We start from the raw sequence: 16,938 nt of genomic DNA, 5'->3' as shown, positions 1-16,938 counted from the left end.
AGTACTCACGTTCTACTACCAAAACTGAGAAGTTTATATAAGTGCAAAGGAAGAGACAGACTGGATGCAAATGCTTTCCCCACCCTCCTTGTTGGTGTCAAAGGCAAGAGGGGTGACAAATATCAATCTGGTGAGAATGGAAGCAGAGTATTTTTTTTTTTCTGCAATTTTCTTATTCTTCTATACTTGTTTTGAAGATTTATCACAGATTTTTTTTCATACAGAGCACACGAAAAGTATGCATATTCCATTCATCATGGGAAATTTGGTCTGGAGGGCCTCTGATTCTTACTTTCTTCAGAAAAAAAAACTGTTGATTTTAATGAAATGAACTCTCCTTCATTTCTGGATGATAGACAAACAGAAACCAGAGGAACCCAAATTTTTCTGACCAGCATGGATTTTTGACATTTAGAAGTAATTCGTGAAGTCAGTGACAATGAACTCACTGGTTGGCAATTAACTCGCTTAGGTTATTTTGGAGAAGATTTTGTAATATGTTCTTTTGCAAACACCAAGAGTTGTTCTGTCTGCAAAATCAGCACTCTGATTATTCCCAGTTTGTAATTGATTTCTAAATACCCAAAAATGTTGGTTAATTTGCTGAAATGTTTACATTTGGGAAAGCAACATTCATCAGAGTCAAAGTAATTAGAAAGACAGAAAAAGATAAAAAGCTGCATGTTGCTGTCAGTGACTATAATTGTACATTTTTAGAAAGGTAGTATCTGGCAAGAGCTTTACTCAAATGAACAGCCTTGAACCCTAAAGCAATATCAATTAAAACAATATTACAATAGAATGACTGCAGTATAGCATCTTTCAGATGGACATATAGCGTATCATAAGATTTGTAAGTAATTTGATTTACAAAACCATATATGGTTAGACTCTGGTGGTACAAGTTTGAGGTAGAAGTTAATAAATCCAAGATTTATTGCTTGATGTTTTGTATTATCAATAACATAATTATTTATATTAAGACAAAATACATAGTATCATGAAGTTTCTATAATCCATGAAAAACATGAAAGAAGCATTTAAACATATATAATGTGTAATAGTAAAATTTGATTGTGAAATGTTTCAATGCACATTTCAATTACTACATAGTAAGTTAGACTAATATTTTCTAGAGACTGGTTGGGGGAATGAACATTTTAACTGTAGTTTTTGAGAAACTTGGAAGTTCTGATTTTCATTAAGTTCCAAAGATTAATGATCTGCCAATGAGGAAATCAAATTCTGCCTATTTTTGGAGACAAAAAATCTCCTTTTGGCTTCTCTTCTTGTTGACAAGAGCTCAGTGTTGTGCAAGGCAGCTCAACCTGTTTTTGATAAGAAAGTTTGAATTTGTAGTTGCGTAAGAATGCAGGAGGTAGAATGCTCCTTTTCTTAATCTGGATTGCACCTCTAAAAAACATAATAAATACCAGATAAAGATGCCATCCAGTATGATTATGATAATGATTTTGAGATACTCTCACTGTTTAAAAGAAAAGTGTTAATGCTTTCTTTTCTTACTAAATGGCAATTCATTTGCACTATGTGTTGCAAGACAACAATGAAATACATTTTCCTGAACACCACGAACAAGAGCCTCAACACATTTTTTTATTTCAACAGATTGTTTCTCTTTGTCCTGCTCAGTAAATAGCAAGAAATAAGGTTGTAGAAATTAGAGTCCCACTATTCTATCATGCCTGTAAATGCCTGTAATTTGAATTTACATACAGTTTGTAATTTAAGAACCGTACAGTTTGTAGTCAGAGGGTCATACCTTCCCTTTGCCATCAATTGAGGAAGAACTACTGAAACTTACAGTTAAGATTCCTAAACATAGAGCAAGTATTTCCTCTGTGTTGATACAGCTGATTCATAGTTCCACATGGAAGAGTGAATCTAGCTTCATATGCTACGTTGGCTGGGTATGTAGATACATAGGTGTCTGCAAAGTTTCATTGTTTAAATTTATATAAGCCTCAAATACATCTTGTGCTACTTAAAGAGACTCTGTTCAGAAGCATCATGCTTTGCAGGTCAAAGTCAGATTTTACTTCTATTTGTAAGTTCAATATATTTAATAAAAAATGTCAACAATATCTAAAAATTGTTATTTTGAGCCACCTGCATATTATGAACTACATTTAACTGCATGTAACTGCATATTATAAACCAGCATTTACCCTTCAAATTAAAAGTCTGAGTTTTACTAGTTTTTGTTTGTTTTTTAATAAATGTCCTTGGGTCCTGTTTAGAAATAAAATAATATAATTATGTCTTTAAGCTTGTTCCATTTGTTATTCTACTTTCCACAACAGTCAGACAGTAAGAAAGAGGCCAGAAAGCTGAGGTGGAATAAGTGGGGGACAGTAATTGGAAGTCATTTGGTTAAGATACTCTGGCAAACAGAGACTGAACTGCAGTTTTCTGAGGAAGGATCTTGTCCCTTCACTTCCTGCAGCTACATGATGTCCTTATCAGTGAAAGAAAGCAAGATTACAATTTGCCCATTCAATCACATACCATGTGTTATTTTTAACCTACCATAAACATGGCACCTGTCTTTTTTAATCCTGATGGTCAGCTTTTCAGATAACAGAAACTAATATAGTTACTTATGAGTGTAGCAAATATATTTCCTGATGGTCTACACAGATACAAAAATGGTAATTTTCCCATGACTTCTATGTGGGTAAAGTTTCAGAACTTCAGTTTGAGGAGGGAGAATAATAAACAAAAAGAAGGGAAAGACAGTGATACATAAGGGGAGCATCATAGGCCACACATTCTTACATATGTCTTGTTTCTTGTGTTTTGTTTGTTTGGTTTCTATTTTTATCAGCCTGTTGCTTGTGCTTTCTTAAATAGCATTCCTAAATATACAGACATTGCTTCCTTTAAACTGTACCAGGAAGCATAACAGGAGGTTCATGAGAGGAGCAAAGAAGACATGCAAAGTTGCTTTATTATTAAACTACTTGTTATTCAGTTCCTTTCTCAATCTTTTTTATTTTTGCAATTCAAATAACTTCAAGTGTAAGTGCTGCAATGGAGTCTTAACTTCTCAGATGCTTCTGATTTTGCCATCAGTTGGAGATGCAAACCCTGGATTGGATCCTTGGAAGGTCATTTCTGGTTCTAATATGGTTTCTCAAAGGTTTGCATCTTTACTTAGAAAAACTTATTCAATAGGTAAGGTAAATACCTCAATTGACTTACAGAAGTACACTTTAAATAACTTTCTATCTGCAATTAAGATTCAGTTCTTCCGGCCAAGTGCTTATTTTAAATCAGCTCCAGCCCCGTCCTCTCTTTTCCTATTGTTCTGACTAAAAGACGAATAAATATTAATAATACTGTAGGTATGGGACAAGCCTGAATTGTAGCTTCTTTAACTCATTAGGTACAAAAACTGTCAGTTAAATTTAGAGTACAACAATTTAAGTGATGTAAGGGAAAGAATAAAACAAATTTGGTTTGGAAAGCTTAAGCTGAAATTTGTGAGAAATGAAAACAGGGGAAACAGTATTTGTAAAATGAGAAACTGAGTAATTCTGATGTGGAATAACTGAGAAAAAAACAAACAAACAAACAACACAATTCAAATATAATTTAAAAATTATCTTCAATTTTCTAGGATAAAGGAGAGTTTTTCCAATCTATCCAACCAAAATGATTCTATAATTTTGTTATATTGGATATGATTTTATTTAAAAAAAAAAAAAAATATATATATATAAAAACACACCAAAGAAAATCAACAAAAAGAAACAAACAAACAAATATCCCCAACCAAACAGATTTAGCTAAAAACTCTGAAATATTTAATACTTTTTGGCAAGAATTGCTATTTCAGCTTATCTAGTAATAAAATTTTACAATTAAAATGACTTTGAGTTCTTTGTATAATTCTCCAAAATATAACTTCAATCATTATTGAGTTTTTCTAGTCACAAACTGAATTTTAGACCAGCATCACATTTCATTGGGGAAAATATCTCTTGTATATCTCTGAACACTTGAATTTAAATATTTGTTTTCAGCCATAGAAGCTTTGCTGGAATACAGACCAAAAGAGTCACTACTGTAAAATGAATTTCTTACCTCTGATGGATGTCCAGCTCTAATAAAAGTACAGAGCGGATCAAAAGCTCCTGTTCCGCAAGCCAGCAGATGTGTTCTGTTGTATCGGTGAAGTACACGTATGTAATTTGCACATTCATCCTAGTTTACAAAAAAACCCAAACATAACAAAAAGCACAAGAAAATATTAGCATTTTTTTAAAAAAGCTGTTTGTTTTCTTGTTTGTTTATTTGTTTTAATATCTTAGGTGCCCTTAGGTGATACTCTGCATATTGAAACTCTATTCTGTTAAATCTAACATCTTTGTTCTCCCATTTCATGCTAGTAGCTCAGTGCTGCCAAATTCACAGAGAGACACTTTTGACATGAAAACAAACAAACAAACAAAAGCAAAGACACAAACCCAACAACAACAACAAAAAACAAAACAACAAAAAACCCCACAAAACAATAACAACAACAAACCAAAAAAAACAAACAACAAGAACAACCAAATAAACACAAAACCCAAACAGGTTTAGAGCACTCTTTTATGAGAATTTATTTCAGGTGCTTAACCAAGTAGGTTATTCAGTCAAAGAAGGACAAAAATTTATTAAGTTAGAAACCACACTTCTGTCCTTCTTTAGTCTCAGAGATATTCTGCAAATCTAAATACTTGTTTTACTAAATATTATTAGATGGACTAGTCATTAGAATCAGAGCATGAGTTGTGAATAGTCAGCAAATGGCTTCTCTCAAGTTTAATAAAATTTATCTAAAGAAAAATAACACTTTTTCTACTACATTTTTTTCATAAGGCCACTACATCATTAATTTATTGTGTAATTAATCACTAATCAATATTTTTCTATATTGTATAGTCTCATGCTTTATCTGTTTCCACTTTTGAAACCCTCCTTTGAAGAAGAAATTATTCATTTCCCTCAGGGCAATACTTTGGGACTCATTAGTGCATTTGCAGCTTCATAAATATTAAAATTAAAAATTTTCAAACATCCCTTTGAGATGTGGGGTCATTATCCTTCCTATGCTAAACTAGAAATGGTGACAGTGAGATAAAAGTATCCATTGATTGTGGAACTCTAGAGACTTGTTTTTACAGGCTATTTAACATTTTGCAATAATTTCTATGTTTAGAGAAAAAATTATGTTCATTTCCATTAATTGCTCAACAGTTTTGCAACTCAGACTCTGGATTTTAAGACAGTCACATCAAGTTTAAGAAGACAATGATAATGGGATTAATGTTAGCTAACTTTAGCTATTCTAAAATTTATACATGTAATTTATGCTATTCTCCTGGGCTTTTTCAATAATCAATGAAGAAGGTCATATATCTCCAAAAGGCAATTAATTCTATCCTAAAATGAATGTGTAAAACAGAGTGGAGGAATTTCCAATCTGAAAAATTTTCTGTTCTTTGCTGTTGACTACTCTAGTTTTCAGACAGGTCTATTTATACAAGAATAATCCTGGGTCTTATTCACCGTCTACAAGAACTTACCGCCACAGACGATGAGTCTGCGGCAAGGCCACAAGCGGAATTCAGCTCTCGCAAATCCACATTGGGCTCAAAACTAAGCAATCATCTTTCTTCTTTCTTCAAACCCTTGCGTCTTTCAGTCTAAGTCTTACAAATGCTTTTCTACATGATGCTCCATAATCATTCACCTCAAAGAGATATTATGCTAATTGAAAGAAGCAGGTAACCTACACTGGCAGGTAACCCATTGTGTAATTAAATATTATATATTTGCAAAGGACATATCAACCTTGAAATAACTTGCTTTTGGAATTTCTTAATTCTTAACTAATGTATTCCTTTTTTAAATCAGGAACTTAAAAAAAGAGGTGGTATCCACATGGTCTCTCACCTGGACAAAATTTTAGACTCACTGAAAAAAATCCACAGTTACTCAAATTGTGAAACAAAATGAGAGGACAATGATTTGCGATTAGTAGGATGTGATCCATTATACATGCATCAGCACTAAAAGACAGAGGCACTCACTTTCTATGTGCTTTCACAAACATTTGTTAGCTGGTGGCAGTAGAATGGAAATACACATTAATTTATGATGCTTTGCAGTTTTTAAATAGATGCTTCACTGGGCACTGATGTTGTCCCTCCTTCTCCCTCCCTTCCATGACCTTCCTGACTTATCCCCCTCTGTTCTATCTCAGTGGTGGTCTGGTCTTTATAGTTTTCATTTTTTTCCCACATATCTCTTCAGGTTTTGATCTTTGTCTCAAAAGCACTGTGGAGGAAGAGAGATCTTAGGACTTTTTTAAATGGGCAAAAAGTACATATTTTTTATTCTGTGCGCCTTAATAGAGATGCCTGAAATTTTCTGCAGAAAAAAAAACCACCAAAAAACAAAAAACAAAAAGCAAACAAACAAACAAACAAAACCAAAAAAACAAAACCAAAAAAAACCACCACAGGATAAGGCAGATACCAAATATAGAAAAAGTCATTCCAAATGGCTAGACGTTTATCATTTATAAACAAATGAAAAAAGGTGCTATTCTGGGAAGTGTTAGGCCGCTAGGCATTCCTGCTGGCCCCACTAATAATATCTTGTACACATAACGAGGAAGCGATGTATCAGACAAGGGAACATTAAAATAAGTTTTCTTTCTACTATATGAAATAATTAAATGTTGCGGTTGTCTTTAGGAGGCTCTCTAGTCATATTAATAGATCTGCGGAACTTTATTCATCTGAAACTTCTCGATGTGAAGGAGTTAGTCATCACTACAGAATTTGATTCCCATATCTGAATGTTTTCCAATTCTGATAAAATAATTGAAAAGATCAAAAGCTCTCATACCAGAGGCCAACAGGTGTGTTTACTGGCACACTGAATGAGAGCAGAAGGATTTTTTTCCTTGGCTTGATTTGGATCGGAAAAGCATGGTCTGAGGTTAAGATGATGTTTATGGTATTAACACAAGGCTTTTCCAACTGTCCTGTTAGGTCTGTTACAAGCTCTCTGCAACTCTGTTTATGACTACAATACCTGAAATTTTACTGCTGAAAGATGAACTGATAACTATGAAAGGTTGTAAGAACTTGTAAAAGTGGCCTGTTCTGTTATATAGAAAAATGCAGTAGAGAACACATGAAGTACGTCAACATTGAGGTGCCTATTACAACATCCTAAGTTCTACTAAATATTAATTGTGCACTGAGTAACAGATCTTTTGCAAAGGAAAGCAAAGAAAAAACAGTATGGAAATAAGCAAAAAGGTTTGAAAGAGCACAGATGAGTATTTCTTTTCTAGGACTTTACATCATGAAAAAAATAGCATTCAGAACACAGAAATGACAAAGGGATGCTTTTAAAACATTGTGTTAAAACATTAAGCCAATATTGGTTTATGGCTGCAAAAAACGAAGGTGAAAAGGAAAGTAATAGGAAAAGTTTTGATTCCAATTTAGATTCCTTCCAGGCTGAACAATGTAGCTTACTGAATACTGAGCATGTAAATGAAAATTATTATGGTTTCCCTGGAATTAATTAATCTTAGCCATTTACGTAGTCCAATACATCATTAGATATTGCGTGAGGATCAGAATATTATTTGGTACTGTTTGGTATTGCCATATTTGCAGGTTTTACAACTTTAACAACTTTTTAAGTGTTTTTCTTTTAAAAAATAGAGACATCTAACTTTCATAGTACAGAGAGATGTGAGAAACATATTAAGTTCTTTAAATGATCAGTCAGTACAATGCAAGTTGGAAGACTTATAATAACAGATTGAATTGTAAAAAATTTGAATTTTGAGGAATCTCATGAGTTTGATGTATATTCCCTTACATTACATTGGAACAACAGTACCTATTTCTGTATTTATTTAACACAAAGAGTATAGTCAAAGTGTCAGAAAATAAATCCCATCATGTACTGATGAAGGAATGATGACAGAGCTTTAACTCTAATAACAGCCTGTGCTGAGAGTTAGTGTTATATACAGCTCAAATAATTTAGGTTTTGGATTCATTTAATACGACCATGAAGTTTGGATAAATTAGATAAGCACTGTTTACAATGAAAGCCACCTAAAATCTCAAGGGTACAAAAGCGTTCAGAAAAATGCAATGAACTTTTAAGATAACTCAAAATGTATCAGTTCTAGGACAGGTGCATGTAACAACTAAAGCAACTAAAGTATTTTTTTTTCTTTTTTTTTTTTTTTTTTTCCTTTTTAAAAAAAATTATTTTCCAATCTGGTTCACTGATTCCCTTGACATGGACAGTTCTCATGCTTGTACTTCAACAGGAATCTTTATAGCTTCCTAATCTTCACCGGGAATATGTTGTGGTTATCATCAAGGTTGCCTCTTTGCTGTGTTTGTGGGAAAAATGTGCATGCCCCTTTCCGTATCTATGTTCCTGTTGCTGTAAAACTATCATCATTTTCAAATCCTTTGGTACAGTGAGAGCTATCTCAGCTGTGGGATTTATTAGGTGTTGTACTTGCTGTGTGTTTATGAGGTGCAGATAATGAGCTTGGTGCACAGCAAAACTAAAAAGAGCTCCCCCATCCAGAAGAACTTTCATCCTGTGATGCCAATAATATCAGCTGCTGTATGTCAGTGAGCTTTCAGGTCTTTCCTTGGGAACTGACTACGGTCAAAGCACTGGATCACAGAGCAGAATAGTTCTGGAGCTCATGAAAACCGAATATCTTTTACTAATAAATGACAAAAACCTATAGGACAAAACAATCTGGTGTAAAATTTATAATTACTAATAATTTAACTGCCTTTTGGAAAGTTTTCTAGAGAATGTGAACTTTAAATATAAGTTAGAATGTGCAAAAGTTTGAAAGGAGTATGTATCCTACCTGTACGAAAAGAAAGTGAAACAGAAATAGGAAAGGAGAATTTTTAAGGTACCTTCTTTGATATCACCAGAAAAAGAATAAGGAGAAAGTTCACATGATCAGAAGTGTTCATTGCCTGTTTATGAGCTCGTTTGAAAACTAAACTAATTAAACTAATAATTTATTGTGTTCACAATAGTTACACATTTTTAAGCTGCAACACTTAGAATTATATCAGTGCTTTGATCTCTCTGAAGTTTAGGGATGCCTGAATCCTTGTTTTGGGCCAGCCACTGGTATAATTAAAGTAAATTTGATTTGTAATTAATGATACTTACAGCATCTCTTCCTTTAATTATACATTCTTCTGCCTGCAGAGGTGTACTAGGCCAATGGATCTGAGGAAAAAAAAAATAAAACCAAACATTGAAAATCATTCCATTGACAGTCTGATCATGTCAGTCCAGCTTTTCCACTACTTTTCATGTGAAAGACTTATAGAAAAGAATTATAGATTCATAGAACAGCCCAGGTTTGATGGGTTCTCAAAACATCATCCTGCCCAACCTTTTGTGGGAAAGGGAGATTAGATGAGATCGTATAGCATCCTGTTTTATCACATCTTTAAATCTTCCAGGTATAGAGATTCCAACATATCCCCAGGGAAGTTGTTTCAGTGATTAATTGTTTTCACTGTAAAAGATTACTTTATTATTTCCTGGTGCAGCTTGTACCCATTGTCCCTTCTCTTCTCCCTGTGGTTCTTTGTGAAGAGACAGCCTCTGTCCTCTCTGCAACTTTGTAGCCCTTTATGTACTGGAATACTTTGATGAGTTGCCCCTGAGCTTTCTCCAGGGAGAAAAGATGTAACTCCTTCAGTCTTTCCTTGTAGAGCAGGTTCTTCAGCCCTTTGGTCATGTTTGTGACCCTCCTTCGAGCCCCCTCCAGTTTTTCCATGTCTTTGTTGAACTGTGTGGACCAGAACTAGACACAGTACTCCAGATGAGGCTTGACAAGAGCAATATTGTATGTTATAAAGTTTAATCAAGTTCCTGTTACCATGTGAACAGTTTTCAAATACAAAATTCCAATTTTATTTTTAAACATCTATACAAGCTTACAATAAGGTAAGAAATATTTTTGTTGAAATCTAACTTTTTTGCTTAGAGTAACTCAGAAAACTGAATACTTGTCAACAGAATTTAAAGGAAGTTAATGTGTGGAACATTTTATACAAATTCAGTAGAAACAACTCTGCTAATTTAACAGTGACTTTCAACATAGGATATTAGTTTTGAACAACTGATTTTCTGCCTTAAGTGACCCTTAAGAAAGAAAATGGTTTACAGTAAAGTTAATGCGGGTCAGCAATTAACCTCATAGGAGTAGGATCAGCTCTTCACAGTCAGTTAGTGGAAGTGAAGCCAAATTACACAAGCGAGCTTTTTTTTCAGCTACTTACTGTATAAAATTTGTGCTTCTTTCCATATGCATGATTTTTTGGGGATGAAAACAGTGTTAATCAATGACTGAGCAGACTGGAATGTTTGCTTCATTTCTTGGAACTTTAAGAAGTGAAAACAAAACCATGTTCACTTCGGTGATATCAAATTCAAAAAAATTGATGTCATCATTAAGAAATTTCTGTCAATAGTCCAATTACAATCAATTACAAATTATTCTATCTGGAGAATATTTTAAAATTAAGTAATTCTGCTTTTCTCTTCTTTTTTTTTATTTTTTTTTTTCTACTTGAATTAATGTAGTTTTCTTGAAATAAGTCTAACATAATAATATCTGGGATAAATCATAAGAAAAGTAAATTGCAAGGGAAGAGTGGATACATTATAAATCCTAGAGGCTTGGTGCTTAAAAGCAAGAGATCTTCTACATGTTAGTCTTGTCAGCTTCAACAAACTGTCAGTGTTTAGGTCTCAGTACCCAAATCAGACCACCTATCCACCTATGTTTGACCACATCTAAATCTTGCAAGGAACATATTTTAAACAGAATATTTGTTTTCAGTGAGGTGATCTAATAGTCACCTATGTATGATCAGAAGTAACTCTCACCTAGTCTCTGTGTGGTCCGAGGAGGTACCTGAACTCTGCTGAACTCCTATGTGGGCACTCATCCAGTTGCCCTGGTCAGACCACTCCTGGTTCATTCAGTGCAAAACCCAGGGTCCACAGTCATTTACTTTTCTCACTGGTCAAGGACTGAATAGGTAAAAGCCTATCCTCAATGTAAAAGCCTAGAAGTTGGCAGATGTGAAATCTAGGATCTCCTGAGTCTAAAAGTTTGAAGCTTCCACTTCCCAAAGAAATGTTCTAACTGGTAGGCTAAAATGGGGGGTTTGCCCATTTCAGGTGTAGGCAGCTGTTAGGAACAGAGAAACCACAGAGGGAATAAAACACTTGGCTCTGTAACTTAATATTAAATACATTGTGTGTAGGTGTATTTTGTTACTTAGTCTCAGTGCTATTGAAAATATTTTATATGCACATTTTCCACTTAAGACATACCAAATTAAATACATACTCACAAGTAAAAGAAAAAAAAAACAAAGATGTAACTCAATGTCCCCACTTCGCAGTATCGAATAGCAGCTGCAGTATAAACAACAAGAATTTGGTCCTTAGCATAGAATTATAGAATGAATTGAAGAGTCACAGGATGGTTTTGATTGGGAGGGACCTTTAAAGATCATCTGGCCTAATACCCTTCCACAGGCAGGGTCATCTTTCACTAGATCAGGTTGCTCTAAGCCCTATGCAGCCTGACCTTTTGAGGGGCACAACTCATTACTGGTTTCCACTTGGATATTGAGCCACTGACTGCAACTCTTTCAACACAGAGAACCAGCAAATTCCTTATCCATCCATCAAATCCATATTCTCTAATTTAGAGGTAAGAATGTTGTAGAGGACCATATCAAAGGCCTTACAGAAGTCTAGGTAGATTACATCCATAGCTCTTCCCTTGTCCACTGATGCAGTCACCCCATTGTAGAAGGGCCCTTATTTAGTCAGATGTGATTTGTCCTTGGTGAAGTCTGTCTCTAATCATATCCCCATCTTCTATATGTTTTGATGCATCTTCGAGAAGGATCTGTTCCATGAGCTAACGAGAAGCAGGGGATGTGTGCACAAACCTCTCACAGATGAGATGGAAGGCTTTGTTCCCTGAGTGAGTTTCTGTAATCAAAAGGCTAATGTGTAACAGGAGCTACTCTCTGTCCCCATACCTACCACTGCTCTTAGGTATTTGCTTTCCAAAATTACTCCTGAACAAATCCTTCTCCAAATGAAGTCCTGGTTCTGTGTTTGTTCATCTGTATGCATCTTCTCTATCGCTATACTTATAATAGCTTATCTTAGAAAAAGAAACCTAATAGAGGAGAAAGAAAGGCAGACATCTCTGTATCTTTTCCTCAGGCTGTGTAGTGAGGTAGGAATCTATCTTAGATTCTCACAGCAAACTGCTCGCCTCTAAGGCAAGTCCATGCCAGCTGCCTGAAGTAGATGGGCCTGAATTATGGCTTTAGTAATACATGAGTCTTTTGAAGAAGCTTTTCTATCCAGAAATTATTTTTTGAGGCTCATAACTCTTAAAAGCTTATAAGTCTCAAAATAAATTAGCATTAAGATTTTAATTTCTTCAAAAATATTTTAGACTAAAAAAATCTGCATATCAGATTTTGCTATCCTATCCTATCCCGTCATATTGCGTATCATATGGCATATCCTCTAAACGGTGGTCAAAAATGTCTGTAGTAAATAAAATGTTCTGCAGAACATAAAGAAATATTTTATTGTTTTTTAATCTTGAGCTCATCATGAGGATTTTTTAGCACAGTTAAAACAGCTGAGGAAAAGCTCCTCGATCTGTTATGATCATTTGCAAAGAAAGCCATAGTAAGTGGCTTATGGCAGTGATACTTTAATAAGGTGTGCTTACTATACTTAATTATATTTGTGTAATTATTGCTGTTTTACTTAACTAACATAACATAGGTTGTGTTTGCACTGCATGGAAATCCAGATATTAATCAGCTGTGGTGGTAGCCTTTAGCCTGCCACATATTATTTTTCCTGATGTTTATGCTTTAGAGTTATGACAAATACCAGCTTTAACTTTGTATTGATTCTTTGCCAGGAATTCAATCTTATGGCAAATTGTCAATAACTATTGTTGGGAATTTTTCCTGCACACCTAGACTGGAATAGCCACACTAACATACATTTCACTGGGCTGCACGTTTGACATAATTATTAGCTTGGACATAAATTTTCAAACCTTTTCACTCCTGCAGATTACTGTGAAGTAAATGTTTAGATTGTTTGTTTGGTGATATTTTCTCATCTTGCATTATCACGCTATTATCCTTGAGAACTGGATGATGTAAATTTAACACTGTCTTTAAATGACAGGGAAAACCTACTTTTAAATATACTTCTCATGGGAAAAAAATGAATTATAAGACAGTACAGACAACAGCTACTGAGCAAATTCAGATAGGGGGAAAACTTTAATTGGAGATGGAGTGCTAATTAGTGTCTCCAAACAGCTTCCTTATTCAGTCACTAGCCTCAAAAAACAAGATGGCATGTCTAATGAAAACTAATTTCAGGAAATTTTATGAGCTTTATTGCACTTCAGGACAAAATAGACTACTGTGTGAGCTAGTCTGAACTCAAGTATATGACAAGAACAATTACGCCATTCAACTATCCCAACCCTGTTTAAGTCAATAAAGAGTGCTTAATTAACACATGTGTTGGGCTGAAGCACAAATTCTGTGAAGTATTTGATTATGATTGGTTATTATATATATGTTATCAACAAATACATAGCCAGCTTGTCTCTTGGGAGGTAATTCCCATGGATAATCGAACTCTCTGCTAAACCGTGTGCTTCTTGTTTCAGTTTGAATATACTTACATTCCTACACAGTATTCAAAGAAGACTTAAGCAAACCCTTTTCTTGCAGACTTGTGTTGAGCCAGTTCTGGAGTGGAGATAGAGTTAGCTTCACTAGAGGCATGATATATTATGAGGGCTCTGTATTTTATTGCAACAGAGGTGTAAATCCTAATCTGGATCTATCTCATACTAGATCAGAAACAGCATAAGCCTATTTACAGAAGTAGAAAGGCTTCTCTGAAGAGCAAGACCTTCATAAGCCCTTTGAAGAAGCAGCTAGGAAGAAAGAGTATCTATAGAGAGTTTGTGGACAAGAGAAGAAAAGTAGAAACAAAGGTCATCCTTCTCTATGAGCTGTTAGACCAGTGGTGATGAACTACTGGCATAGATTCAAGTTTGCTGTCAACAAAGATCTGCTCTGGCAACAATTACAATGAACTGAAATGCTTTTTAAAACAAATTTGGCACCAGATATCAAAGAAAGTTCTCTCTCAGTGTGTTATATCATTACAAACCTTAAAGACTTTGGATCAAATCCCAAATATGTATTAATACAAAGTTCGATTATGAAGATGGTGTCAAAAGGAATGAGATCTTACGGAAAGCAAAGGTCACATGGAGGGTACTTCCGAAGCTTCAGCTTTACACAAGGTTTCAAGTGCTTCTGTGTTTTAATGCTCTGTAAATATTGATATCCACATTTTATATTCTCCCTCATTCTTGCTGTTGATAGTGTTAGGGCATTCTTCTTGTAGAAACCAAGGCACATGAGCAACTTTGTTTCAAAACCTTATGGTAATCTATGTTAAATATTCTAAGCAAGAAAATTTTTGTGCATGTTATATGAAAGGAGTGACATAAAAAGTACCAAAAAAATTGCAAAGTAGACAAATGAAATATAATTTGACTAATGGAACAGTGAGACTCTGTCAAAGAAGACATGGAAGGTCTATGCCACAGTTGCGAGCTCAACCAAAATTTTTGGACTCCCTGACCAATGCAAGAATGACATCAGTAGTTTTCTTCCCCAAAAGATTTTTCCTGTCTTGTGTGTATCCTTTCTTTACTGAATATGAAAAGTGGTCAGGATAATATATGCTTAGTGTGACATTGGTAGATATATGCACAAATAGATAATAGCTTAGGTGAAAAAAGCTATAATCTACCCACAGAGCGTTGCTTTCTATTTGAAAGATGAAGTGAACTGAACCTTAAGAAAAGATGTAGTCAATTAAATGGAGATTTACAGGATGCATACCTGATATGCATCACAAGTTGAATTTTTTTGGAAATGCTGGATTACTTTGGCAGTCAATAGGTCTTAGTGCAAAAGTATTTGATATCCATTCAGCATGTTGTTGTTTTTCTTTAGGGGTCTTCTAATATACTTGCTATGACCAAATTACTATGTCATTTTACAGCAGAAGACATACATCTCTGATTGGAAATGGGTTTTACTTTGCTTTTTAGAGAGCATATTCATATTCCAAATCATGGAAAAAAGGATGGCAATGAATTAAAACACATAAACTGTTTTCTAGAACACAGAAGCTGAAAAAGATCTATGCAAATCTGCCCCAAAGATACCAACTTTATGAAACATTTCTTTTGCAGCTAGTGACTCATACTGATTACCAGAGAGAGAATAAAACTCAGGAACTTGCCTCCACTCTTGCATTATGACTGGTTCAGATTAATTTATCTAAATTCTTCAGTCTGAATGAAAAGGTCAAAGGCTAATCAATATGCAGTCAAAGGCAGCTTAATGAAGAACTTTGGTAATAATGAATAAACCAGTCTCTAAATTCCAGGAACTCCCCTCAATGTATCTCAGTAATTAAGCTTCCATACAAAAGAAATCTTTCATTGCACACTTTTGCTGGTAGTGCTGTAAGACAATCATGTTTTCCCTGGTTGTCACTGAATGAGATCAGCACTAACACTAGGAAAAGAGAAAAGGATCATCACCATTGCATTCAAGGGAGCTAAGTCACAGTGAGGTCATGTTTCTAAACATGCTAGGTCAAGCCCCATTTATTCCAGTTTCTCATCTTTTGCACATCATAAAAGTAGGCAAGTGGGAAAGAAGAGCTTCCATTAATTTGTCATACTCTGTACACAGGTCTCAAGACAGAGAGTATGGTTTCAGAGGAAATGACTGCTCTTCCATCTAAAAACAACAAGAAGGAGAGCAACGACCTTCAAGAATGTGCCCTGATGGAACAATGGTGGTTGGACAGAAACATAAAGTGGTCTACCCTGTCATCCTTCCTCACACAGATTTACTGCCAGATGGGGAAGAAGAGAGGAGGAAAAAAGCTCATTTTATAGAAAAAAACCTGCTTCCTGAATGTTTTCATATCCCTGAGCTCTACTGTCTTGTCACAGGATATTAATAATTTTTATCAAAGAGAAAAGGAGTTAACTCATGTCTCACTGTGGAGGAGCAAACTCAGTACATAACATTGCTCTCTGAGGAGTTAAAAAATTATATATATTTTTTTAATGTAGATAAATTCTCATATGGCCTCCCCGAGTATATCCATTTCCCCATATCTAGAATTGTCTTTCCAAAAATGTTTATAAAAAGGACAAAGCATAACATATCTGTTCACAGCAGAGGAACATGCTAATTGCACTTTGAGATAAGAAAGGTTGCTTATGGTAAAGTTTTCCTGAGTGTTGGCATGAGAATAGTGATATTCACTTAAAACAAGGGAGCAGATTAAAAAAAGAATTTGAAACATCAGTGGTCAGTGCAGTATGGAAATCAACAAAAAATATATTTCTCCAGAGTGGCTTTATTTACTCACTTTTTCATCTATTTATTAATTTGAGAATTAACTAAAATGTATTAAAATACCTTGGGGAAGTTTCAAAAAGTAGATAAGGAAAACTCTGGAATATTTCAAGACATCATTTAGCCACAGTCAAGATGGTTGAGGTAGGAACAATGCTCCTATCAGCTTCCTTTGCCACATGCTTCCAATCCCAGCTGCCAAGGGCAGAAGTAAGTAAGGAAGCCAAATCTCACACCAGCTCAAACCCCACCCTCTCCGCTTCAATTGCCAGTTTGCCAATCAGTT

General features: G+C 34.7%; 1 protein-coding gene across 1 annotated transcript in view; it reads right to left on the bottom strand.

Moving 5' to 3' along the window:
* Window positions 1-16,938, bottom strand: part of SEMA3E (semaphorin 3E) — a gene marked incomplete at its 3' end in the record, with an annotated part of 67,750 nt that overhangs the window by 50,094 nt on the left and 718 nt on the right. The window contains exons 2-3 of the mRNA XM_080345816.1: window positions 9,265-9,324; window positions 4,108-4,227 (exon numbers count right to left, since the gene is read on the bottom strand). Coding sequence (XP_080201942.1) covers window positions 4,108-4,227; window positions 9,265-9,324 — 180 coding nt within the window. The remainder of the gene's footprint in view (window positions 1-4,107; window positions 4,228-9,264; window positions 9,325-16,938) is intronic.

This window comes from Nesoenas mayeri, assembly GCF_963082525.1.
Source record: "Nesoenas mayeri genome assembly, chromosome: 1".
In the NCBI taxonomy this organism is placed as follows: domain Eukaryota; kingdom Metazoa; phylum Chordata; class Aves; order Columbiformes; family Columbidae; genus Nesoenas; species Nesoenas mayeri.
This window is presented reverse-complemented; position numbering and strand designations above follow the sequence as displayed.